The sequence below is a fragment of the Argentina silus genome (genome assembly GCF_951799395.1).
Source record: "Argentina silus genome assembly, chromosome: 13".
In the NCBI taxonomy this organism is placed as follows: domain Eukaryota; kingdom Metazoa; phylum Chordata; class Actinopteri; order Argentiniformes; family Argentinidae; genus Argentina; species Argentina silus.
This window is the reverse complement of record NC_139667.1, coordinates 6,800,784-6,826,703: the sequence shown is the minus strand read 5'-3', so window position 1 is coordinate 6,826,703 and position 25,920 is coordinate 6,800,784. Positions and strand designations below refer to the sequence as shown.

General features: G+C 41.7%; 4 protein-coding genes across 4 annotated transcripts; 3 read left to right on the top strand and 1 right to left on the bottom strand.

The window, feature by feature from the left end:
• Nucleotides 1–1,416: 1,416 nt before the first annotated feature.
• fbln5 (fibulin 5) lies at nucleotides 1,417–9,479 on the top strand. The gene is made up of 11 exons (XM_083684057.1): nucleotides 1,417–1,650; nucleotides 1,917–1,971; nucleotides 2,268–2,316; nucleotides 2,397–2,681; nucleotides 5,573–5,695; nucleotides 5,953–6,069; nucleotides 6,326–6,442; nucleotides 6,768–6,890; nucleotides 7,232–7,358; nucleotides 7,616–7,811; nucleotides 8,340–9,479. The coding sequence occupies exons 1-11, from the start codon at nucleotides 1,607–1,609 to the stop codon at nucleotides 8,499–8,501; spliced, it is 1,398 nt and encodes a 465-aa protein (XP_083540183.1). The 5' UTR covers nucleotides 1,417–1,606; the 3' UTR covers nucleotides 8,502–9,479.
• Nucleotides 9,480–9,746: 267 nt separating this feature from the next.
• tc2n (tandem C2 domains, nuclear) lies at nucleotides 9,747–16,059 on the top strand. Its single transcript, XM_083684069.1, has 12 exons — nucleotides 9,747–9,927; nucleotides 10,133–10,269; nucleotides 10,364–10,561; nucleotides 10,928–11,041; nucleotides 11,335–11,405; nucleotides 11,930–12,005; nucleotides 12,445–12,545; nucleotides 12,994–13,110; nucleotides 13,583–13,774; nucleotides 15,211–15,325; nucleotides 15,432–15,631; nucleotides 15,792–16,059. Exons 2-12 carry the CDS (start codon nucleotides 10,203–10,205, stop codon nucleotides 15,900–15,902), a joined length of 1,362 nt encoding a protein of 453 aa, XP_083540195.1. The 5' UTR covers nucleotides 9,747–9,927; nucleotides 10,133–10,202; the 3' UTR covers nucleotides 15,903–16,059.
• A 2,494-nt stretch (nucleotides 16,060–18,553) lies between these two features.
• Nucleotides 18,554–21,730, top strand: plek2 (pleckstrin 2). The gene is made up of 9 exons (XM_083684028.1): nucleotides 18,554–18,663; nucleotides 19,059–19,223; nucleotides 19,722–19,912; nucleotides 20,103–20,194; nucleotides 20,348–20,535; nucleotides 20,659–20,760; nucleotides 20,866–20,949; nucleotides 21,066–21,144; nucleotides 21,278–21,730. Exons 1-9 carry the CDS (start codon nucleotides 18,610–18,612, stop codon nucleotides 21,403–21,405), a joined length of 1,083 nt encoding a protein of 360 aa, XP_083540154.1. The 5' UTR covers nucleotides 18,554–18,609; the 3' UTR covers nucleotides 21,406–21,730.
• Nucleotides 21,731–22,971: 1,241 nt separating this feature from the next.
• Nucleotides 22,972–24,941, bottom strand: LOC310813790 (galectin-related protein B). Its single transcript, XM_083682909.1, has 4 exons — nucleotides 24,887–24,941; nucleotides 24,382–24,467; nucleotides 23,265–23,445; nucleotides 22,972–23,151 (listed from the first exon to the last, which is right to left on the bottom strand). Exons 1-4 carry the CDS (start codon nucleotides 24,911–24,913, stop codon nucleotides 23,008–23,010), a joined length of 438 nt encoding a protein of 145 aa, XP_083539035.1. The 5' UTR covers nucleotides 24,914–24,941; the 3' UTR covers nucleotides 22,972–23,007.
• Between the last annotated feature and the right edge of the window lie 979 nt (nucleotides 24,942–25,920).

The following is a 25,920-nucleotide window of genomic DNA, read 5'->3' as shown; positions in this document are numbered from 1 at the left end:
CCAGTCACTTTATATATTGCTTCTCTGACTAAATAAAGGTACAACTATCCCTGCACAATTATGCATATTTGTCTGCTCCTTTGGAATGAATTCCTCTGGTATACTTTTGAATTCACCCTTTATCACCTTGAGCTAAAAACTACAGATAAAGTGTAACCAGTGGTTTGATCAGCGAAGGACAAGGACGACAGTAAATCCTATGCATATCTTGACGTTTATTATGTGTGTCAAAATAAACTGAACTTGAACATATTTAATTGAAGGATTTATTTCCGAATGCCCACATAGAGGCATAACAGGATGTGGTACTTGAATGACCCGCTATTTTTAGTGTTGTGATTGGCCACGGACACACTGCCAGGCCACACTGGAGATAGATCTTGAGTTGTGATTATTTGATTTAACAGATGCCAATACTGAACCAACTGAATCTGTTTAGTAACCTTAGAACACCTCTGTATGGATACTGAATATGGATAGATAGATAGATAGATAGATAGATAGGTACTTAAGGTGGAAAATTAAGGCGTTACAGCAGCTCACATCACAAACAACAACAACAAAATAAAGTGACAATAGAATAAAAATAGAAATAAAATAGACATCTGAAACATATACAGTAAGAACAGTCCAGTATGATTTAACATCCCCCAGCCTGACTGATCACCTTGATTGAGCCAGCCGGAGGAGGAGTTGCAGTCTTATTGCGGCAGGTAGAAAAGATCTCCTAAAGCGCTCCTTTAGTGCTGACTAACAATGAATGACTGCTGTGTTGATAGATATTACACACACACACACCTGTGTCTGAACCTCCAATATACCAAGTAGGCCACTGACAGGCCAGGCAAATTAGTCCTAGACCTAGGCAAGCCTTAACATGTCAAGACCAGATGGAAAGATAAAATATAGACATATGTCAAGAGGCAATTACTTAGTCTACAGATACAGAAGTGCAACTTCTGGAGCAATCTCATGAGACTGACAAAACATAATCAGTACCATGTCTTTGCCTCTTCACGGCTCTTTAAAGAACAATAAAATGCAGGGTTTTTAAATGTGTAAAGCATCCCCAGAAACCCGTCACGTTGACCCCCATTGTGGATTTCTGCAATGTTTTTCGATTCTTCAAATAACTGAGTAGTAAATACTCTAGACTAGTGTAATGCGACCTCGGATACTTGCAATGTCACTACAGTATCAACCCCCTCCAACTGTTCTATGCCAGCTCCCTCCGCGCGCCTTGGTTCGAGGGGGCTGTCTTTCTATGATTGAATCCAGCTGTTTTAGTGCTCGGGGGGCCCGTTAATTTGCATTGCTAAACAATCTGTACAGTTGATATAGTGAGGAAAAAATAGAAGAGTTCGTTTTGAAAGACATTCCCCCGTACAGTTGGTCAATGTACCGAAGCTTCAGTGGTTAATCAAAACCTGGTGTCGGTTTTCGCGTAAAGGCGCGGAGTCGAGGTTGGCGAGATTAGGCTACCACATGCGCATTGGCTTTTCACATTCGCTACAGTAGTAAGGAGATCAACACTTTGCCTACTTTAAAGAATTTACGGGTCGTCTGAGTCGCTATTTTGAGGGAGATCAAGAGGATCCCACAAAATATGTTTTTTGAAGTACGTGGCTTGAGTGTCTGGACATACGCAAGGTTAGTGAATTGTTTCGGTCATAGATTTGATTGTGAAAGTCATAGCCATAGATGCTGAGTTTACTAAGTTGTGTCTATAGTTGAGCCATGAAGATTTTGCTTAGCCTATGTCACCAAGAGTGCCTTTTATGGCATGCACAACAGTTCTCAATCTTCTGAACTTCCTTTATAGTTTTGTATCATTGAATCTTATATGTTGGGAGAATATGCTTTCAATTAGTCTATTTATGACGAAATCTAAAATACTGAAACTCCCATCTTTTCAGAATGTTGACAGCTCTGGTATTTACTTTATTTTGCATCCACTCCGGAAATGGTCAGGTAAGATATGCTTCTCGTTGGAATTATTGAGACTGATCTCTTTGCATGGATTTCATTCATTCCTAGCCCAGTGAGTGGGTTTGCAATGAGTAGAGTGGCAGTTTTCCATTACATCTTTTGGGGGGTAGACTATGAACCATGGTAAGGAATTAAACAAATGTATTGCTCCAAGCATTTAAAAAATGTTTTATATGAAAAGCACCTCACTAAAAGCCTCCACTGTTTATTTAGTTGACTTTGAATCTAGATGTGTATTTGCCATCACTGGTCGACAAAACAAGCCTCTTTCCTTTTAGACCTGCACAGAGGGGTTCGCCTACGACCGCAGAGCAAGACAATGTGTTGGTAAGATACTAAGTCATTTCTTATCGTGTCTGTGTGGATCTTCTGAAAGCTGAACCTTAATTGATGTCTTTATCTACTAGATGTGGATGAGTGCCGTACAGTGCCAGAAGCCTGTCGAGGGGATATGCAATGTGTTAATCAGAATGGAGGCTACCTGTGCATCCCACGGGGCCTATACAGCCAGCCTTATCCCAGATCTGGCTCGCAATCCTTACCTGAGCCGCCCTACTCTGAGACGGCGGTGGGCTTTTCCGACACTTTCCCCCCACCCCCACCAGGTCCTGTGGCACCCAGCTACCCCATCGTGAGCCGCTCCGCACCATGTATCATTGGATACACACTTGGAGAGGATGGTGTTTGTAATGGTGAGCACTCTTATTCATCAGAGATTTCAAGTCTCCTAAATGCTGTTGGACTATGTGCTGAAATTAATTTGTTCAATAGGCTATGAGTATTAATTTGTTCAATAGGCTATGAGTATTAATTTGTTCAATAGGCTATGAGTTTTGTGGTCACATTAAATAGATTAAGGTTAGACTGCATAATCCTACATAATCATAGTGGGTCAAACAGTAGCCTAATCTTTTTTCTTTAGACGCAGAATCCAGACTAATTAAGATGCCGCTCTATAATTCTCTCATATCTGTGGTGATGGTAATTAGGTACTGGGCTTGGAGGATGACTGTTAAAACAGTCTTGCAGAAACCTCTGAAGCAACAGCGGTCTCTAAGTCAATTTCCATGTCAATATTTATTTTTTCTTGAATACCAAGCGTAGCTCTGACCGCTTTGCTGCTATTTCATTATCTAATTCGGTTGAGCACAGTAACACATTACATATCAAGTCTCGATTTCTTGACTGAGATTTTCCCTGACTGGCTGATTCTCATCTGCTACAATAGCTTTTGTCCCAATGAATCTTCAGGTGCTCAAAACTTTTTATGGTGTTTGACCTTTACTTCTAATCTGGTAGGGACTCACTCTCTGCTCATTGACTGAGGCAGCTCAGGTATGAGGTCCACAAGCCAAGACTGTGTCTTCTAAAGCAGTCAACAGCACTTCTACCAGCACTTCTCCCTGGGTTAGTCCAGTTCTGTTGGCCAGCTGTGTATGATGTTTTTCATAGACTGCAGGTAGATAACATCACACTGTACTGTAGGTCATTGTCATTGTAGTGATCTGTCATCACACATGATTTTGGAAGGAAAACAGACTCTCGTACTGAGCAAAATCAGCTCTTTGGTAGATTGCACAACAGATCCAATTTCGATGTTAGATTCTGTGGAATTTCCAAAAGAGTACCGGATGCCAAAGGTTTAACACAACAGCAAATGTAACATAACCATAACATTAATAGATGCCAGGTGCTAAACATACATTTGCTAATTTTCTTCCCTGTTCTACATATATTTTGGACTTGGATCAGGTAGAAACTCTCAAACCCTTTAGAGTATTGTATTTCTGTAATTCCAGCTAAATCAAGTGTCACGCCATAATAAGTGGAACATGTGTGTATATTCATACTCCAAGGCATGCTTTTAGCTCTGACACAAATATGCATCTCTTCATGGGAAGGAAAAGCTCTCAGAGATCTTACTCTAAACCTTGTTAGGGTAAACCACAAATCCAAGAGCCGCTATTTTCAACCATCTGCAATGCCCATTAGCCAATGATGAGGTCATTTGTTGCCAAATCTGTGCCTTGTTGGCAGAACAGACATTCCACTGGGCTGGGTTAATAGCTGTGAGACGTCTAACCTCTCAAGGTGTGTGTGGTGATGTAAGGGGCTGCTGAGTGACACAGTTATGGACTAGGGACTTCATAAACCGTGACATCCTGTCCCATGCTGCCTGGTACAGACAGGGCTTTGTCTTGTGCGTAATGTCAGTGTCACTAAGGCGTCAGTCAGGCAGAACCAAACAGCCAGTCAGCCCTCTGGTGGGGCCTTTGATACTATAAGAACCTCTTCTGTCAATAGTATTTGTTTGCTTATTACTACACACACACACACACACACACACACACATGCACTTGGAGCTCCGTTAGGTCTAGACTCTGTTATTTGTTATTCTTCAGGATTGAGACTTTGAACTACTCTCATTTGCACATAACACTGTTATAATTATGACCTCTACTCTCGATCATGTAGGTCATCATGTTATTATGCTATCATGCTCTATGCTGTAGGTTTCCTGGTGCATTTGAAAATTTGCAAACTAGTATACCGGTAGTTTAGTACAGTTTTAATAAGCTAATAGCAATGTAGTGACTAAGTTGTTTTATGATTAGTTCAATTGGATGCATGCAATGCTAAACAAGCCGAAGTTTTTACTTCATATGCCTGAGTGTGGTCTCACCTGGTTTCATTGGGTGTACATTGGATTATTATGTTTTTGATGGTTATGTTTTGAAAGCATTTGCCTTGTGGCAATTTTTGGATTGTTGTTTTCTATTTGCATATTGTTTTATTTTATTTGATGGCACAAATGTGAGATATGTGTATGTCTCTTGTCTTTCCTCAAGTTGATCAAGATTGTCAGTGTTTACCCCAGCCATGTGGGCTGTTCATGAAACAGCCTATATAAGGAGCTGAACTGAAACGCTCCCAGAGTGTGATACACAGTTCAGCTCTCTGGGGTCATAGTACACATGGGGTGCAGATGCTCTGACTGCCATACAGAGGGGTTTGAACCGTTAACTGCAAGCAGGGGCTGGGCTGTGTTGTTTTTGGCCACCAGCCCAGTGCTATAGCCCTGTCCCACCCCCACAGAGGTCCAGTGGACCAACTTGGCACAAAGACCAACACTCACCATCAGACAGTATCGCTTATCTCGACTGCCTGTTTAAACAAGAGCTTTTCTGGACTTCATGCTCCCGCCCACTTCTCACCCCATTTCTCTATAAATTGGTGACCTCATTGCCTGAGAACCATAAACATTGGAATTTTGATTTGTGATGTCCACATAAGGAAATGTGCTGATTATGAGGTAGTGTGTGAGCTGCCTAAAGGGAGTTAATGTCTCTTACCTTGTGTAATGACTTTTTAAACTGTATTTGTGTAAATGGTCCCTCTCTGTCCATGCAACACTGTAAACACATACTCTCTCTTCCTCTTCTTGTGTGTGGGTGTGTTTGTGTCAACAACAATAAAAATCTTGACTTTAATATGGTGCATTGTGGATGCGCCTGTACGTTATTTTTTTCTAACAACATTCTGTTAACATTTCTTCCCCCATCTCACTCTTTTTCTATTCCAGACATTGATGAATGTGAGGCAAACTCTCACCAGTGCAACCCCACCCAGGCATGCATCAACACAGCAGGAGGATACACCTGCACTTGTACTGAGGGGTACTGGCTTGTGAGTGGACAGTGCCAGGGTAAGAACTCCTTCTCAAGAGAGAAATATGATGTCTGATTGAAAAGTTGGGATCATGATTTAGTTTGACACACAATTGAATCATAACATTTCAAGAGTGGTGCAGATTATATGGAAGGGATTGTTTTGCTTTGTCAGTATAGGGCATGTCAAGCATTAATATATGTACTTTAATTTCTGTGTAATTTCTTGTGCTGTATGCATTATTAAACAGTTTCCTCTCTCTGTCCCCTGATTGCCCCACCTCTCTTTGACCAGATATTGATGAGTGTCGCTATGGATACTGCCAGCAACTGTGTGCCAACGTGCCAGGCTCTTACTCCTGCTCCTGTAACCCTGGTTTCTTCATCAACACAGACAGCAGGACCTGTCAAGGTACACACACACACACACACACACACACACACACACACACACACACACACACACACACACACACACACACACACACACACTCACACACACACACACACACACACACACACACACACACACACACTCTCAGTCATGCACACACAAACTCACATGACACAGCCCTTTGGATGGCCTCGCCAACATCAATGTGCATAGTGTGTTGTGATTATAAAGGCAAGTAAGGAGTTCCTCTAACAGCTCATCCACCCCTCCCTAGATGTGGACGAGTGTGAGGATGATCCATGCACACATGGCTGCTTCAACACCTACGGCTCCTACATGTGCAACTGTGATGAGGGATTTGAGTTGGCGGCCGACGGGACTTCGTGTATCGGTGATGAGAGCTAATTATGTTCTGTACCACAACAACCTAAGGAGTTAGTGGAGCAAGGCAGAAGGGAGGTGTGCCCATAGAGGTAGAACACTGTTCTATCCTCTATGGGTGTGGTGTGCCTACTTTCACCTGGGTGCTTTATGGGATTGGAAATTAACTCCTTGACTTTGTGTTATAATGTTTGGGGGGGGGGTCAATACTAGTTTGGTAAAAGGCATGTATGAATGTAAAAGAGATTCCTGCAACATTTATTTATTTTGTTGTTTCAACAGTGAGTGATTACTTGCTTAGTGATGAGTATTAATACTGTGTGTGTTGCTTGTAGACTTGGACGAGTGCGGCTTCTCTGAGTTCTTGTGTCAGCACACATGTGTGAACACCCCTGGGTCTTTCTCCTGTCATTGCCCACCGGGGTACTACATATTTGAGGATGGCAGGAGTTGTGAAGGTAATGGGGACCATGATGATGCCCTGACTGACTTTGTGACCAACTTTACCATAAACCTTTCTTTGAGACACACAGCAGTCAAAATGGATAACTTTGGATATTACAGTTTTTTGTACTGGTGAAATGTCATACCAACTTCTTGCTAATACAAATTTCACATTGTTACATACATTTGTACTATTTTGTACAAAAACAACTGCTCATTGCGCAATATTTGTATACCCCTAGTGGATGTTATTTGCTATGATTAATGCTGATGTTATTTTTTGTTGTTGTTGATGATGTTGATGATGATGATGATATCTAAACTGACTTTAATTGTTGTGTGTTTGATTTTGAAGATATCAATGAATGTGACTCTGGTAACAACACCTGTACAACAGCACAAGTATGTTTCAATTTCCAGGGAGGCTATACATGCCTGGATCCTTTGAAATGTGACCCACCTTACGTTGAACTCAGTGACAAGTGAGTATCACACTCACTCCCTGGCTGAACATATTATTACATATCTATTACATAATCTATTAAATGTATTAATATGTATTTAATATGTATTCAAACATTTCAACATCTCTCATTATAACTTAAGTGCTACCAAAAAAATATGATGTGTAGAATGGAAATGTTTGCTTTTTAGGTGTCTTATTATAGTATTTACTCTGTCATATTGTTCTAAAGATATTTCTCTTCCTCTCCTTCCTCACCCCATCCCTCACCCTCAGTCAGTGTATGTGTTCAGCTGAGAACCCTGCTTGCAAAGAAAGGCCCTTTACCATCCTGTACAGGCATATGGACCTGTCCTCAGGTCGCACCGTGCCGGTAGACATCTTCCAGATGCAGGCCACCACTCGCTACCTTGGGGCCTTTTACATCTTCCAGATAAAGTCAGGCAATGACGGCCGAGAGTTCTACATGAGGGTGAGTGAGGGCTCAAGGCCCAAGGGTTGTAGGGGATGCTCCCAGGCCTTCGATACTGACTGAAGCTGTTAATGCCCTGAAGCTGTTACGCTGTTAAAACGATACCTCTCATTGAGATAAGGTGACACTCAGGCACAGCTGTTACTCAGCATGTGCACTATGTAAGGTGGGGTGGCCAGCAGGTGGAGCAATTTGTGTGCAAAGGGGGTAGAGCTCTGTTGAGCCAGTGACTCAAGAGGAGATTCTGATTGCCATGTCTTGAATGATAGGACATTCCCTGAGTTGTTTGTTTTTGGTGTGAGAAAAGATTTATGAAATGCAGGGTGCATTCTGTTTGCCCAGGACTCAGCTGTGTTTGGTCTTACATTGTCACTCCTACATGAAGGAAATGGTGAACAGCAGAAAGTATACAATAGGAATGCAATTCATTTAGGTGTCCGTTATGGAAATCACAAGAAACATATCGGCCTTGTATAACTAGTGTTGTACCGCAGCATGAAGATAATTGTCCTTTTTCTTATTTTACAGCAAACCAGCAATGTCAGTGCCACTCTGGTTCTGACACGCCCCATCAAGGGGCCCAAAGAACTGGTCCTGGACCTGGAGATGGTCACAGTCAACAATCTCATCAACTTCCGTGGCAGCTCTGTCATACGGCTCACAATATATGTCTCGGAGCATCCTTACTGAAGCCCTCCCTCCCTTATCTTTGATAGTTTCTCCTTGTGGTCGAAGGATCCAGCATCCTATTCTCCAATCGTCTTCCACCAGGCAGCTCCACTTGACTCAGTTAACTTGATGGTGTTCATCTCACCATCATTATTGTCGAAACAGACTTTCACCTCTTAAAAGGGGACCACCTTGCTCTCCATTTCACCGTCCCCATCCCCACATTTGACTCTTTTAATGGACGCTGTACTTTATGGCTGCCAGACTTCAACACAGAAGGATATTTATGTTGTAAAGACAAAAATAGTTTTTCTCTGCTCTTGAAAAATGTAATCCAGCATTGTCAGTGTTGTCTGTTTCCTGCATACACATTCTCTGTCATTTACTCACGGTCACCTTATTTTCTGTGAACCTTTATCCTTTAAATAAGCTGTGAAAGTGAGCTTACAATATGTGAGTTGATGTATTAGTGATGCTTTATGATTTGTAATAACAGGCTCTCCATGTGTTATCAAAATGTCATCAAGCCGTCAAGGGACAGTGATATGTACTCAAGAATGATGTTCATTGAATTTGTCAGGTTTATCTACGCCTGACTGAACTGCTCTCTGCACACATTGTTACTGTCACTGTATTGGGAAAGTACAACTGTATCTCTGACTGCTACAGGGCAGCTCAGCTGTGCTGTAGTGTATACTTAAGTGGGGACAGGATATTACTGCACATTGGTCATGTCCTGTTTTATGAACTATTACATTTTGTTTTAATTTTCACAAAAGCGTTTTAATGTTTTTAAGCCATGTTATAGGGAAAGTATAGGCTTTATTGTAGACTTGGACGAGTGCGGCTTCTCTGAGTTCTTGTGTCAGCGCACATTAAAAACCCAAGGTCAGTAATGTTTTGAGGGTTAGTCGACAAGACTGTCATATTTCATATTCCCCTTCCGTGAGAACCTGTAAGTGAGCCTGGTCAGTAAAATAAACAAAAGATATACTAGACCTGAAATCTGTATTTGGTGAAAGTTATTCCTATGTGACTGATAATCGTTCATTCAATCGTGTGTATTTAAACAAATTAAAACAGGGAGTGAACAAATAATCCTAACACGACACTGCCTATTGTATAACCACTGGAATTTCTGCACTCTATTTCCTTCGAGTATTCGGAGAAGGAAGCGCGCATCCGAGAAAGGCGGTAGGGCAACCCACTCAGTAGGGCAACCCACTCAGTAAAGCACCCTGAGAAAGAAAGAGAGAGAAAGAGCTGTAGGCTGCTTGAGTAACTTAAGATGAGCGGTGCTGCCGACGGGCACTAGGACCGACAACTTGTTTGATAGAGGGTTACTGGAATGAGCGCTGGAGAGTTCTCGTGTTCCACCTGTCTTCATCACGGAAGGATTTATTTAGGATTTCAGTTCTGCGCGTTTCTCTAGCGGTACAACAAGCAGGTATTTCTAAATGGTTTGACCTGGTAGTTGCGATTATAAGATTATTGATTTCAAAGTAATATTGTTAACATGAGTTTTTCTAGATTTGACATTTTCATAGGTGGATAGACTGTCAGTCGTACTCTATATAAATGAATGTAATATGGTCATAAAGTGATATCATCAATCAATATGTTTTAATATACATCATAGGAAACTTTCACAGGTCCTTTGCGTTCTGTGTTCAGTGCTACTGTGCAGCCTATTCTCCACTCTGAATCTACAAATCTTTTAGTATGGCAATGGAATGCATCAAAAACTGTTGCAAGAGCTTTCTAGTCAAGGAGGAACTAGAGACCCAAGGTGAGTTGACGTGTTTGACTTTCAAAAAGATTATAAACAGCCTGTGCCTTAACTAGCCTGTTTGTATTTTTGATGGATTTCTTATGCTCTAAAGTGATTAGAGTGAAGATGCCACCTGCCAAGGCAGCAACCCCAGGTGATTTGAGGAAGGGGGGCAGAGTTTCAGAGGACTACCTCCTCTCCAAGCTTCCCCCAGATGGAAAAGAGGTGCCCTTTGTCCTCCCTACATTCAAGCCCTCCTACATCCAACCGAGAGGCTCTCACTACCCCAACTACCAGTCAGGCGCACAGAGTATGTACCACTACCATGACCTGCGGTCTCCTAGGAGTCAGTGAAAAGTATGCTCTGTGTTATGTGCGATAAGGCTTGTTGTGTTTGGGAAAATGGCAAATTTGAGATCCTCATTCAAATGATTACCACATACATACATACTACTGTACATACATTAACATTAACATTGTATTTACATTAATCATATGCTTAAATCAGATTCTATAATAGTGCCTTGTAATAGTTGCGGACACCAGAGAGTCGAAGACATTGTTGCACTGCAGTCTACAGTATATGAGCCCTTGCAGTCTACACACATATAGGTTAATCGTTATATAGCCTGCAATGTGTAATGTCTAAGCACACTGTAACCTCTCTGTAAACCAGGTTCTGCCAGGAGTACCTATGCAGAGAGGAAGGCTGAGCTCTCTGGGAGCAGTAACATTGTCTACAATCCAGACTGTATGTCCCCTAGAGCAAAAAACAGTCCCCATGGCGCAGGTATGTAATGTCCCTATTGAGAATTGTCCCATCAAGGTTACTTTGTTTCTTTAATTTTGTGATTAATTCATCTTATGACTGAAATTATCTTACCTGTTTCAAAACAATGTGTATGGAGTGTATTTTGACTGTAGAGTTGAAAGATAACAGTAAAATAATTTTGATTATAATATAATAATTGAAATTGATGATTGATGTTTCATTTAGCTACAGAACAAAATGTCTCAAAGGAGCACCCTCCCTTTTTATAGTGTGTTAGCACCCATGTAATTCCTTGTTTGCTTGCCTTCCAGTTTGGGATCTGAAAAGACAAAGGCTGAGTAGCTCCATGTTCGATCTGTCTAGCCCTCAGGGCCATCTGCAAGTGAGGATGTTTATATATTCAAACCCCTTTGACTATTTCAATGAGATGCCCCTGTGTACTAAGCCCTAAATCCAATAGGCAATAGGCAATACCTATTTCTGTACTCCATAATAAGTCATTGTGCGTCACTGGGTTCTTGAATATTGTCATTGACTGTTACTCAACTGAGGTCTTTATAAAGAAGGAGCAAAGCTTTGGTGATTGTGCTGGATGAAGTGGTAATTAATCACCATTACGTTTAGTGTTTTACAATGGGTGATGTTTGGGCTGTTCTGGGCGTGTTTTCTTTGCTGTATTAGTTATATAAAGGATATTATGTCTGCTTGTCATTAACACTCCATTAGTTATAACATTAATATTTGATAGCCAATGTTATGAGCACTCTGTCTCATGTCACGCCCCAAAACCACGTCAAACATTATTCAAAACTCACAATGTGGAAACGTCATTGCTGAGTTTGCTCTCTCGTTTCATCTGAGAAATCTAACTTTGAAGCTCTCCTTTATGTCTTGGTTTGTCCGTAGCGTTTTGACTCGGTGTCCAGTGTCCAGAGCAGCACATCCTCCAAGAGAGATTCCCTTGAAAGCAGTCGAAGTCTTGGTAATTATTTCAGTTTCTAGCATTGTTTCTGGCAAGGTTCGTTTTCTGTTTTTTCTTTGAGAGGAAAAATACAGTCCCCACTCCACCCCTCCACCTCCACCCCTCCACCTCCACCCCTCCACCCCCGACCTTCCTAAGCAGTGCGACTGAGTCAGATAGAGCAATCGTGAAAGGGCAGACGCAGTAATTACTTCCAAATGTTTTAACTTCAGTCATGCATTCGAATCCTCAGATAACACTCCCGATATAGAGACATCTCTTCATCGAGACACGCAGCTTGTTCGTCACGACAAAATGGCACAAATACAATTCTGTGTTGACTTAATTTAATAACAAGTTGTTTGTGAATGTTTGACACACAAACACATACACACACACACACACACGCACACACACACACATTTCAGCTGACATTTGACAATGTGAGCATGTTTTGTAGAGTCCATCACTCTGTCTGGGGATGAGAGGGACCTGGGAAAGGTGTGTGTCCGGCTGAGCTACCAGGAGGCCCAGGAGCAGGTGTGGATCACGCTGGTGCAGGTACGGTTACAGGCCTGGAGGAGAGTGCGCTCAGGGGGACAAAATGCTCCATTGTGTTGCCCTCCTTGGAGGCTCAATGGAGCCTCTGTCTGTAAAGAATCCAGGACCATGAAACTTCATCCCAATAACTCCTCTGACTGCTCTATTAACTCGCTCACTGTCTCAATGGAAATAATCACTGCACTGTTTCATTTTCATTTTTCATGTACAGAATTGTAGTACAGAATGTGTTGCACAGCATAGATTTGTTTTTCTTATGATGACCGGTGTATAGATGATTCACTTACTGTAGACAAATGTACTTGTTGTAAGTCGCTTTGAATAAAAGCATCTGATAAATGTCAAAAATGTAAATGTAAAAAAAATGCACAGAATGTGTAGTGAATACACTATGCTCCATGCATTCTGTAGCACAATCTCAAATCATGTTTTCTTTCCCTTTTATCAGTGTAAGGATTTGAACTTTCCTTTGGAGGGCGTTGAACAACAAAAGATGGGAATCAAAGGCATCATCACTATGACCAAACCGATACAGTTCAAGAGCTCAATCAAGGAAGGTTCCTCGGTAAGTTAGAACAAAATATTACAAAAAACTCAATTTATCCATTAAATTGGCTCGCACATGAAGGATAAGAGAAAGAGCGACATCACTGGTGGTCAGTTACCTTCTCGTCTCACCAGCAGCCCAGGATGCCCGCGTCTTCTTGTCTTTAACATTGGGCCTCTGTTTGGTAAGCCAGAGAAAAGGTCATTCACTCTGGCAGCTGGCCTTCCTATCCCCTGGGTATTACTTTACTATTGGCCCCCGTACTGCTAGTTTAATCATTTCTGACACAATGTCTCTATTGAGCTTTTGCATTTCACGGACTACAGGTTGATTTGATAGGCCAGGAATGAGTTAGATAGCACATTGATGACAGTGAATGAGGTGATATTGCCTAGTTATTATGAACCATTCCCTCTGAGATTAAACTGAGAGTAACAAAGTAGGTTGACTATACCCATTCTTAGCCTGTGCTCTTGTTTTCCCTTCTCAGGACATTGTCTTCATGGAGACCTTCGTGTTTTCGCTGCTCCTGCAGCAGCTGCGCTGCAGTGCGCTGGTGCTGCGGCTCCAGACGTACCACCCCAGGAAGCGCACGGTGGCTGAGTGTGTCCTATCCCTGCGCCAGCTGGGCACCGAGGAAACTGAGCACTGGCTTGACCTCAGCCCAATGTCCAAAACCTCTGTGAGTGTCCCGCTATAGTGTCCCACTGAGAACGGGGGGTAAAGAGAGAGAGTTTTTACTGTCATGCGTCCCTTGTCTAGTCTTGGGAAATGTCAACAATGTGCTGTTTCTCTTGACTACCCACTCTGACATGTTCTTTACTTCTCTCTTTACTGTCTCCCGCTCTTATTCGTTCTTTTATTTTCTCTTTACTGACCAAAAAGAACTGCAACCACTGTGACGCACTGGCTTGTTTGTATAATTCTTTAGCGTCATGTCAATAGGGTGTCAATAGGGTTTGTTCAGGTGATGCTTAATGGTTTTGCAACATTCTGTTACAGAATGTATATGTTGGCCTTGGTAGGAATATGATGTTGATTTTAGTTATGCATCATCTTCGTCTTTGTAGTAGGCCTTCTGTAATTGTTGCCAAGAGAAAATGCCTGTCGTATGGGAAAAGGTCAATTGTGTTATTTATTCTAGACTGTGGCTATTCTCAATGCGCTTTCTTTTTATTATTACATATTACAATATAACACTACGTGAAGAGTGAAACTGAGAGTTGCATGTGCCTCATAAAACTGTTTTCCTTTTGATATATTGCAGGCTGTTGGCACCTAAGTCAATATTGATATACTAAGCCTCTCTGCTGTTGCATAATATGACAAGGAAGAAGAGGAGTATTAAGGAAGTTTTAGAGAAAAGGGGAATTGGAAAGGAAATGTTTATTGGAAAAACCCATCAGGGTTGTAGATGCTGGAAATTTAACACAGGGAAAGTAGGTCAAACCAACGATTCAGATGAGAGAGGTTTTGTCGATAATGGCCCTGTATATGGGTAAATAATAATAAAGTGACAGTAAAATGCGGTTCTGTTCCTGCAATTTATAGATCAGGCGGTGGGTGAATCATCAACATGCTCTCAGAGGGGGAGCCCCATACAATTCTTCCAGTTAACGGGCACATGTTATTAGACAGTAAAAATGACCTCAAAAGGCAATACACACAGTCAGACAAGCACACAAGCACCGAACATATTTCCCTTTGGTTCCACTCATTGGTTCCACTCACATCTTTCTCTTTGGTTCAACTCATGAAAACGTCAAGAAAAAGATTATGTCTGTGTTGTATTTTTACTCCCTGTCTCTTATTTGCTTGCGTGTTCCCCTTCAGACCAGTCCATGATGTTGCCAGTTTGGCAAGCGTGCATTTATATTGTCTGCATTCCTGTCATTCATCAGATGTTCATACAACCATACAAAAGAGATTGAACAGCAGCATAGATACAAATGACTCGAGCGAGAACAAAAAAACTCACAGTCATTAGATTTACAGTGTTTTAACCAAGTCTGTAAATAACGTCTTGGGATAGAGTGAATATGTTTATTAGCATGGAGGAAATGTTTGCGACCGTACAAATCTATACTGTCCCCAGTGGCTGATGCTCTCCTTCCCCAGATCTGCCATGCTGAGCTGCACCTGGCAACCTGCTTCCAGCCTGTCACTGGGCGCATCCAGCTCCAGGTCCTCGCAGCCCAAAATCTCCCGGCCTCCTCTGCACCCCTCAGCCAGTGTAGGTGTCTGGATAGCCTGACCAACAACAGCATCTCACTGACATGATTTTCTAAAACAGGGCAAATCAAGTAACCAATTTGTTTATGTTTTCCCTCGTCGAAAAGCTTTCTTTGTAAAGACAGAGATGCACCAGCCGGGTAGGTTGGTGATCAAGAAGAAGACTCGTGCGCTGAAGTCCTCTGGATGTCAGATTCAGTGGACAGAGATCTTCTACTTCCCCGTGGCGGCTTTAGACCAGGGCTTCCAACTGTCAGTTAAACTCTACAGCCGCAGCTCTGTCAGAAGAAAATACCTCCTCGGCCAGGTGAGCATGTTTTACCACACTCAGACCCACATAAAACCCCAATATTTCTGTATCCACGACACGACACGCCCCGCACACACACTTCTCCTATTTCTCTCACCTGAAAAAAAGCACTTGGAATGTAACAGCTGAGATTACCGTTATGTGACATTTTCTACAGGTTCACCTGGGATTTGATAGCCCCACACAAGAAGCTGGCGAGCAGTGGAGGGACACCATAGCACACCCTGAGAAGGTGGTGGCAGCATGGCACAGACTGAATGGATCCTGAAAGACATATAAAGGGTCTCAAGGCAGTGGACAGCTTTATCTATACTGCCATATAGGTGCTTGCTTTACAAGAGAACAGGGGACACTTCATTACAGCTAAGCTTCTGGCACTTCACTGTTTGCTGAAATGGATTGTAAAACACCACACATTCTGTGAATGTCTAGGGAGGGGGGGTGGGGGTGGGGGTGGAGGAGGAGGAGGAGGAGGAGGAGGGGTGGGGGTGTCCATGGAGATAGGTTAGATTTTAAGTTTATATAATTGTGTAGATGTCAAACATTTCTGTGCTACATAGATTGATTGTAATGTATTTTGCCATATGTTGCCATATGATCAGAGGGCAGATATCATGATGTTCTGAGGGATGGGATTTTGCTTCTGTCTGAAGGGAAACTCTCTTAAGCGCCAATGTAGGATGTTTATATTGAAGAGACTGCCAGGGATTGTGGTATTGAGTCATCCCGGATCTTATGCATCAACTGTCTCACAGTGTTTACTGTTTCCACATGCTGTACTAAGTTAATTGTCTTATCTATACTGTAGCCTAGAAGATGACTGCATGATAAGAAGTCATGTATTGTACTTACACTAATAATACATTTTAAATCGTTTGAAAGCACCTTGAGACTCTTTTTCATTTTCTTTCATGTTATGGCAAACTAGTGAGTTTAAAAGAAATCTTATTTTAAACTTGTTACCAAATCTGTGAAAATTACACATATAGTACAGTACATGGTTAGTGCAGAGTAGACCTAGAGTGAAATAGTGGTAATTGAAATTGAAATTGGCCAGTCTATTCAGTATAGGCCAGTGTGGACCAACCGTCAAATGGGGTCAACAACCATAAACCATGTAATCTTGTATTTAAGAAGTGGGTGATGGAAACTTCAGAAATTGGTCAGAATACAATACAATGTCTGACTTTTTTCGTCTACTAATTTTTCAGCTAACATTTTAGCTAACATGAAATCATTTGTTGACTGCCGTATATAAAGACAAAAAATAATTTGTCGTCTGGGAATTTTAACAGATTGCCATCCCTGTAAATAAAATTACAATATAATTACAATTTAACTGCAAATAAAACAGCACTGATATGGTTTATCTGCTCTTCTTCCAATATAGTTTTATTGGAGTGCATTTGGAGTACGATACATAAATGGGAGTCAGATCAGTGAACAGCATTGTGTGACCAGCTGTGGATGTTGTCGCTCTGCAAACACACCCAAGGAACAATCACATTGTGGACTAAGACAACAATGTGTAGAGTGCGCGTTAAAGTGTATGTGACCAGACCATACTCCACACGGCACTCCACAAGAGACCTGCTGCGTCAAATAACCCTGCGTCAAATAATCCACATCCTGTGTGTTGGTGTTGAATCACCATCGCTATTTACATAATAAATGTTTGATTTAAGTTAATGTTTAGTCAGCCAGGACGCATTCCAGAAACACACCTTGGCCAATGGCTTCGCTTAGCTCCCAAAGGCACCTTTACAAAAGCAGCTGAAAAGGGTCTGAGTAAAGCACAGACAATGTGGTGCTATGTCCCTCAAGTAGGGAGATCCTGTTAAAGAGGACTTTAGGAGTTTGTGTTGAACAGATGCTCTCCACGATCATACTGGCAACTTACCAGATTGATTCGGTAACACATTCCAAACAGCCTTTTCTGCCCTCTTGTATGAACATGAGTTCATTCCTCCACCGCAGAGGACTTGTGTGTTGTCTTTCAAGATACTCAGACAGACCTATAGATATTCCTGTTCTAGTTGAATACGTGTCCACTGTGTGGTGCCCCTGATCTTGCACCACCTGCCTCACATCCCCATTGGCCACAGCTGTTACAGACCAGAGGGGCTGTTGTTTACCTCCACTGCTGTTTCTTTAATCAAAAGAGGATCAGCTCCTTTGTTACAACTCGTTACTGATGTTACTGTCTCCAGGATCTGAATTCCTCACGTGCTTAAAATAATAGGGAACTGAGTCACCATGGAATAAGAACACAGACGCACACAAACACAAACACAATCACAATCACACGCATGCACGCAGGCACGCAGGCACGCACACACACACACACACACACACACACACACACACACACACACACACACACACACACACACACACACACACACACACACTATGTTAATTTGAATAAGCCCTGTCTTTCTATCTGATCTATTTTATAAGTGATTGGGAATGTATTTGTTGTTCTCTTGATAATGGAAATGGAAAGTTGCAACATTATACTTACAATAAAGTCAGTGTGATAAATGTTATTTATAGATATCAGATTGCATTTGCTCCCATTAAACAAAATGGGTTTTTTTAATGTTGATTTTGAGGAAATCAACATTTAGAAAATGTTGATTTCCTCACGATCGAAATGCCTTGATTAAATTTAGAAAGTCTGTTGGAAATCACAGCCACATATTCCCAAATTGCAGAGAAAGGTCATATTGAAATGGCATTGCTCCTGACAATGCATTCACGGAGTGAGCGCGCCCTCATGTGAGAGCTTGCAGTAATGGCCTATATGTTACCTGTGCTGTGAACTATGTGCCTTGAGGCTACGTGCATGCGTTTGCTTCCCTGTAAATACTGCATGTTCTGTTAGATTTATGATGGGTGTGACATGATGACGCACTCGGTGGGGAACTATGCCGTCCTTCGATTGAGGACAGGTAAGAACAACCTGTGGAGACATGGATGCGGATCAGAAAACTTCTATCCTAAAGGAGGGATTCTTGGTGAAGCGGGTGAGATTAAGATAAATAAAAACGGTTTCACGGACAGGATTTAGATTAAGCCAGGAGTGGGCCTTAATTAGCCGGTTTCACAGACAAGACTAAAAAGCATCCTCAGTGGCAATTTGCCATTGAAAGTGTGCATTAGTCCAGGACTAGGTTTAAACCTTGTCTGTGAAACCGGCCCATTGTGTACTACTTAAATTAAAATGTTTAATCCAGAACAGGCTAAATCTACGACTATTTTAAGATAAATCTGTGCAAGTCGCTCAAACAGGCATTTTAGTCTGGGACTAGGCTTAAGCATTGTCTGTGAAACCGGCCCTAATAGTTATTCAATTGAACCACTAAACATGTACAAATTAGCCTGGTTATGACATTTATTCACCTTTTCAATTTTGTTCAAGGGTCATATGGTTCATAACTGGAAGGCGCGCTGGTTTGTGGTGATGCCAGATAAATTGTTCTATTATAAGTATGATGGGAGCAAAAGAGACTCATGTCAACGCGGGAGAATATTGTTGAACGGCTGTGTAATTACCTGCCCATTTCTGGAGCACGACAATCGGCCGGTGAGTATAGGCGTATGGAACTTTTTTAACCTACTGGAATCAGTGAACTCAGTATTAATTAATTTGGAATCAGCTAAATTCCATCATGGAAGTTTCTCCTCATAGGAATCGATAATTTGAATGTATTGATGCAGACAGCCAAATATCAGGATCAGAAGCTATCCATAGAGTTTTAAAGGGAGTGTTACTGATCTTTAAAGACCAACTCAGATAGGGTTACTCTGCTGTTATTAACTGAAATATTCTCAAAATGATGGCATTGTGCTTATCAAACACATCATGCTCTTTGAAGGTTGCTATGACTGTGTCAGTGCTTTTGTTTAGCACAGAATCAGAAATTTCAAACTTTAAAAATGTCTGTATTTGAATTAAATGAAAGTTAGTTTAAATTACCTTAAAGTACTTTACACAATCAAATACTCTTGGAAGCATCATTCTCTTGTGTTTTGGGACTTTCACATCATATCCTGTATTGACCCTCATTGTGATTCACCTCAGCTGGTCTTCAAGCTGCAGACAAAGAGTTCTGTGGAACACTTCCTTGAGGCGAGCTCTCGGGAGGAGCGTGACGAATGGGCTGCAGTTATTGCAGCAGCGGTTGAGAAGCTCCGTCCGGCTGATGCTCCGACCACCGGTCAGCCGGGGCCCACTGGACCCCAATCACTACAACTGCACAACGTCAATCTGAAGTGAGCCCTTGGACTAATACTTTTGCCTGTTGTGAATCTAACCAATATGTTTCTCACACAAACTTCACAGCTCTAGTGTGTGGAAATGTTGTGTCAATTAAGTCCATTGCTTATAATTGTATATTGTATATTGTATATTTACATATTCCGGACACATAAATAAACAAATAGCATCTGTTCTCTCTCTCAGCCAGGTGGTGGACTCTATGTATGACGTTCACAGTGGCTTAAAGATGACCAACCATGTAGAGCAGGGCAGCTCCTACACCAACTGCTTCTCAGGTAAACTGCTGTACCTAACATAATGTTATATAGGTCTATCATACTGCATCTGCTGCTGCTATGATGGTGTTGGGCAGAAAGAATATTGATGTGGGTGTTAATGAATGTAATGACTATGATGCTGATGCTGAGGACCCCTCTCTGGCTTTGCAGGCTCTGAGGTGGTGGACTGGCTTGTGTTCATGCAGCTGGCTCTGTCCCGTGTAGAGGCTGTGACTCTGGCCTCTGCGGTGCTGGAAGAGGGCTTTGTGCGTCCAGTGGGGGTCAGGAGTATAGAGGCCCTACGCACCGCAGGACTCAGTGAGCAGTTCCTGGATGACTCCACTGCACTCTACAGCTTTGTGAGTGTCCCCTCACCTACCGCTCATCTCCATGGAAGTGGCACTTCACATGCAATGCTCTCATGTATCACAATGTTTAAATGAATTTGAAAGTCCTCATAATGTGTCGATGTTCTCTCTCAGTCTGAGAGCTTCAAGAAGAGGGGGAGTGTGAAGGCGGAGACCTCACTGTCAGCAGTGGAGATGAGTGGGAAAGTCATAAAGAGAGGCTATCTGCTTAAACAGGTAAACTCAGCCATAGGGTTATTACTTTCACAAATGTATATATTTTTTTGTCTCTCTGTATGTTTCCCACTCTTAGTATCACTCTTTGCTCCTTCTTTAAAACAGGGACACAAAAGAAAGAACTGGAAGGTGCGACTGTTTGTGCTTCGGTCAGAGCCAGGTTTCTTGCATTACTATGACCCCAGTAGGGTGAGTTCATGGCCACTTAAAGCTCTTTCTCGTGCTCATTCCATTTGGTCTCTCTCTGTGGTAAAATGACCTGTTTATGCCCTGTCTCATCCACATCCTGTTGTGTCACCTGTTAGGATGACATCAGCCCCGCCGGCGGACTCTGTCTCAGAGGTTGCTTGGTCTCCTCGCTGGATGACAATGGCGTTCCCTCAGGTGAGTCACCCTTGGCCCTCACATGTCCTCGCAGGTGGGGCTGCTGATAACACTATGGGACTGAACTGAACTGAACTCAGGCAGGGCAGGGAACATTTACAGCAGTCTGATTCTCACCTCTCTCCCCATGCAGGTGTGAAGGGCAACGTACAGGGCAACTTATTAAAAATCATCACGCAATCAAACACACACTACTTTATCCAGGCTCCAACCCGCCAGGACAAGATGGACTGGATAGATGCCATCAGAAAACAGACTTAAATGAGCAGTACTGTAAGCATCTGGACACAGCCCATGAAAGAAAACAGACATGTGGAGTATTAGACATGTGGGATTGAGACAACATCTTGACATCTCCTCTTCAAAATCAGTTCGATTAACTTGTCCTTTTAACCATTTAAACAATATTTGTAGGTCTATTGTACTTCTTTTAACATGAGATTTTGTAGAATTATACTGCACATTCCATGAATGTAGTCACATAACGGATGTGCACAATCCAAAGGAAGATTTGGAATAGTTGTTTAGACATGTAAATAACTATTTTTTTGTGTTTTTGTGTATCTGTTAAAGCAAATAAAGCAATTTCCCCCATTGATATTCAGTCTGTAATATTTTCACAAAACAAAGATGAGTTCAAGTGCAGACAGGCAGTGCTTCAGGGCATTTGTGTCACATCCATGCGTGGTTCAAGTGTAGACATGCTGAGCCTCAGGTGAAGGGTCTTGCACCCACAACAAGCTGATGCATGTCTCTCCTCTTTTGGCATCATCTTCCTTGTTATCTGGTGATCAGGGGTTATTAGAGGAAACCAAAATTGTAGCTTGTGAAAAGAGTATCCGCAAGGCAACGTGACTGCAGCCTAGCACTCCATTTAGACTACCAAACATACTGTTTCCCTAACCCTAACCCTAACCCTAACACTAACCCTAACCCTAACACTAACCCTAACCCTAACCCTAACCCTAAGGACTTGACAATACCATATTTTGGAAAAAAATTAAAGCTTTATTGCAGTAAGTTCTACAATCCATTTCAAACATCTGAATAAAAATGTTGAGATACATGAGCAGTAAAAAAAGACAAAAGGTTTGTATCTACAGGCAACTCATTTGCAAAGCTGTTGCTAAGACTTGTTTTACAAGCCTTCTGGAGCTTTTTAAGAGCAATGTACCAAGTGCTGACAGAGCTCTGTAGATACTGTACATAATATATGGAATACAAATCAGATTGTTTAAATGAGTCCTTTATGGCTAAAATAACATACTGACCAATAGACAAAAGCATTGGCATGCACTAATGTATTACTTACTTTTACATTACTTTTACTAAGGACTGAGCTGGGCACAGTTTAGGACATTCTTTTTTTTTTTTTTATAGTTTTGTTTTAGGAACTTTCAAGTAGCTGCCTTTTTTGGTGCATGGGCATTCATGATTTAGAGGATTTATAGAGGACAGTCGAATTTCTTCTTCTTCACATTAGAGAACAATGTGCTTTTACCCTATTTGCATCTCAGTTATCTAATGCAGCATATTTGATTACCTAACAAAACAAGGTAAGGTAGTAGGTTATAGACTATGAAATAAAGACTGCTTCCGATCTGTTGCCTTACTGGATTCATCTCATCACCTATGAACATCAATTGACCGTTACATTCCAAAGTAAACACTAGTGAAGGCACTTGTCTTAACAAATGATGAAGAAGCAGGTGTTATTTGTTGCAATCAAAGTTGAAAAACATTCACAAGAATCAAGTTTTTACCACAATAGTCCTTCTATGCCCCCGTCCCCCGTCCCCCCCCAACCCCCCGGACCCCCGCCCATCTTTACCTAATCTGCCAACTGTAAGTTAAGGCCTGGTATTAGGCCACCTTAGTAAGCAGTAGATCTCCAGAAACTCGTAGGGCAGTGAGAGATGCAAGTGGCGACACCCGATGTGTGAAGCCACACAGAGGCTGTCCATCCACCAGGATGCGGAACTGCTGGTGCTCGCAAACAATTTCCATCTGAGAAAGGGAAAGAGATCATCATGTTGATGAGGAGCTCAAGGGCCCATGTCAAAACAGAAGGAAATTGTAAACTGTTGGCCTATACTGTGTTGGCCTATTAATGAGTGCACCTTGAAAGCCTCTCCAGCTGCAAAGGGAAAGTAGGACATGATATTCTCAGATACTCCCCACTTCCCTGCCAGACGAGCGTTGCGCTGGATAGCCTTGTCCATGAAGCTGACCTTAAGCTGAAGACCCACGTCTCCCTCTGTGTCGTCATTCTGCAGGTCACTGAACAAGGCCACCTCCATGCTGTTAAAATACAAGATTGATTAGGGACTGATGAAGTGAGTGAATTAAATTTTCTGGGCAGAATCTAAATTGCAAAACAACATTAGTTTAATATCAAATTGAACATAGGTTAAACTGAATGAAGTAGGTATATAAAAAGCCTAACATAATTAAACTACAATATATATATTTGTGTCAGTGATACAGTAGTGACATCTGCTGGCTTTTGGACTACCACAATTGGTCAATACAATTTGCTCTGCTGCTGTAATCATGGCTTGCTGTGCCACTGTAACAACTTTACTATTTCAATTTACATTGATGTCTGCCTGTCTGGAACAAACCATTCAGAAACGTTTTAATATGAAGCTGAGATTGTCATAATTATAAGAAGTGTAAGATATGCTGATGTTTTATTGGACACAGAAACAACTCATAAAGCCCAAATATTTAGGATTGAAAAATAATGTTGTACTATAGGAAGTTGCACTATATGATCACATCAAAATCCTGCTTTATATTCCCCTCCATTTACTCTTTATGAACAGGCACATAAGCAGCCAAATAAGGACATGATCTTATCTCAATAAACGGTCATGGGATTTGCAATTTTCCCATCCACTGAATTAAGAAATGCAGTACATTTTATATTTTCAAGAAAGACTTGAATCTCCAATGTTGGCAATTGTCACTCCCTGCACATATTTTCTATCCAATTCAGTTTATATTTTCTCGGCTGGCAATAGCCTACACTATTTTGAAAGAGGAGCATGCATTGTCTTTCGAGATTTCTGTCCCTCCTGATCTTAACTGGCCTCCGGTGTGATGCGCTGTACAATCCTCCCATTGTCTGAAGCTTGGACTTTTGGATGTACATGCAGTCCATTTTAGCACCTGCTCAACCATCGTAACTACTCACTATCACAAGAGATACAGAAAACGGGAATGTCTACCAACCTCTTTGGCTGCTTGTCAACAATACCCACGACAATCAGTTTCATTGAGGGCCGCATCCCACCTTTTATTTCCCCGACATACTCCCCCTGAATAAGAAACATAGCATATTTGCTATATATAGGCCTGAATCTCATTGCAACACAAACATAATCTTATACATGCTTGAATAATTACCACATAGCTGCATGACAGCTGTTGAAAGTTAATCGTTTTCTTATCACTATTTTCCTATTTGAAATGGGCTGTCTGGGCGCAGCAAACTTTCAATATAAGGCAACACAATTCTATCAAAAATTCCATTTGGATCAATAGATTTAGATTTCCATTTTCTTTTTCTTTTTCACTGTAATTCCATTATGATGAAGATAAATTAAGATAGACAAAGCGAGTGAAATGCTTTGTGTTGCAGGCTTATCCCAATAGCTCTATTCTATTCATTAGTCTATGTATTAGGCAAAATAAAATGAATTCGTACGAAGCAAATGTTCGAAAACGGTTTACATACATTTTCTTTCTTGTCCTTGTCTGCCATTCCCTTTTCGTTTAATGTGATATGATGGCTAGACTACCGGGTGATTTTCGAGCGGCGATGCCAAGCTGATGAATTCAGATACAGTAGTCCCCAGCTGGCAAACCCCGCCTGTTCGTTGTCATAGAGACAGGGTCCTGCCAAATTTGGCACTGATGGTTAGGCTACATCAAATATTCATAGAAGCCTGTCAATGTGTGTGTGTGTGTGTGTGTGTGTGTGTGTGTGTGTGTGAATGTGTATGTGTGTGTGTGTGTGTGTGTGTGTGTGTGTGTGTGTGTGTGTGTGTGTGTGTGTGTGTGTGTGTGTGTGGCTATGTGAGGCATTCTTGTCATCACCATTAAACACTTTAAAAACTGGCTACTTGCATACGGTAAATGTAATTCCCAGGATCATTAGTTTGTCTAGGCCTACATAAGAATTCTCAATTGATGGGGAATATTCCCCAACCTAGCGACTGTTGAATTGGTATTTGAAAGATCATACGCATACACAGAATATTACAATTTATTGCATGATGTGAAGTGAATGCGGGTACAACACAAACCCCAGCTCTCTGGGCGACTGTTTGGGCTGAAGCGCACCCAACACAATGCACAGAGCGCACCAAAGAATTTTTAGCGCACTGTCACTGAACACACCCATGTCAACCTTTGAACCAACCAGCGTTATTCAGCTGATTTCGTCACATGACCCGCTCCCTTGCATGGCTTTGCGTGTAGCATAACAATTCTAAAGGAGAGACAAATACACCTCCACTGGGGATAAGTGCACCTGAATGAAGAGTAAGCAATTATATATTCCATTCAGTGCTTAAACTAGCTATGCATAATGTACGTTTATTTTGCTCCAGGCAGCCTGGCAACACTGTAATAGCAATTTGAAATGTCAGTTTGTCTTCTTCCTTCATTTGACAGCTAGCTAGGTGCTGGCTAATGTTAGCTATCGTCTTGCTTATGAGACATTTGGTTCTGTGATTTAGTCATTGGTCGTGCATCTCTTAAAAACAT

What these genes read in the sequence shown, in the direction of transcription:
- fbln5 (XM_083684057.1), top strand. Translation starts at nt 1,607, where the DNA reads ATGTTTTTTGAAGTACGTGGCTTGAGTGTCTGGACATACGCAAG. An exon ending in AGTGTCTGGACATACGCAAG is followed by an intron (nt 1,651 to 1,916) that starts GTTAGTGAATTG and finishes CCATCTTTTCAG; the next exon opens with AATGTTGACAGCTCTGGTAT. An exon ending in GCCGAGAGTTCTACATGAGG is followed by an intron (nt 7,812 to 8,339) that starts GTGAGTGAGGGC and finishes CTTATTTTACAG; the next exon opens with CAAACCAGCAATGTCAGTGC.
- LOC310813790 (XM_083682909.1), bottom strand. Translation starts at nt 24,913, where the DNA reads ATGGCAGACAAGGACAAGAAAGAAAAT. An exon ending in GTTGACAAGCAGCCAAAGAG is followed by an intron (nt 23,446 to 24,381) that starts GTTGGTAGACAT and finishes GTATTTTAACAG; the next exon opens with CATGGAGGTGGCCTTGTTCA. An exon ending in CAGCTGGAGAGGCTTTCAAG is followed by an intron (nt 23,152 to 23,264) that starts GTGCACTCATTA and finishes TCCCTTTCTCAG; the next exon opens with ATGGAAATTGTTTGCGAGCA.
- tc2n (XM_083684069.1), top strand. Translation starts at nt 10,203, where the DNA reads ATGGCAATGGAATGCATCAAAAACTGTTGCAAGAGCTTTCTAGTCAAG. An exon ending in CTACCAGTCAGGCGCACAGA is followed by an intron (nt 10,562 to 10,927) that starts GTATGTACCACT and finishes TCTGTAAACCAG; the next exon opens with GTTCTGCCAGGAGTACCTAT. An exon ending in CAATCAAGGAAGGTTCCTCG is followed by an intron (nt 13,111 to 13,582) that starts GTAAGTTAGAAC and finishes TTCCCTTCTCAG; the next exon opens with GACATTGTCTTCATGGAGAC.
- plek2 (XM_083684028.1), top strand. Translation starts at nt 18,610, where the DNA reads ATGGATGCGGATCAGAAAACTTCTATCCTAAAGGAGGGATTCTTGGTG. An exon ending in TGGAGCACGACAATCGGCCG is followed by an intron (nt 19,224 to 19,721) that starts GTGAGTATAGGC and finishes GATTCACCTCAG; the next exon opens with CTGGTCTTCAAGCTGCAGAC. An exon ending in CCACTGCACTCTACAGCTTT is followed by an intron (nt 20,536 to 20,658) that starts GTGAGTGTCCCC and finishes GTTCTCTCTCAG; the next exon opens with TCTGAGAGCTTCAAGAAGAG.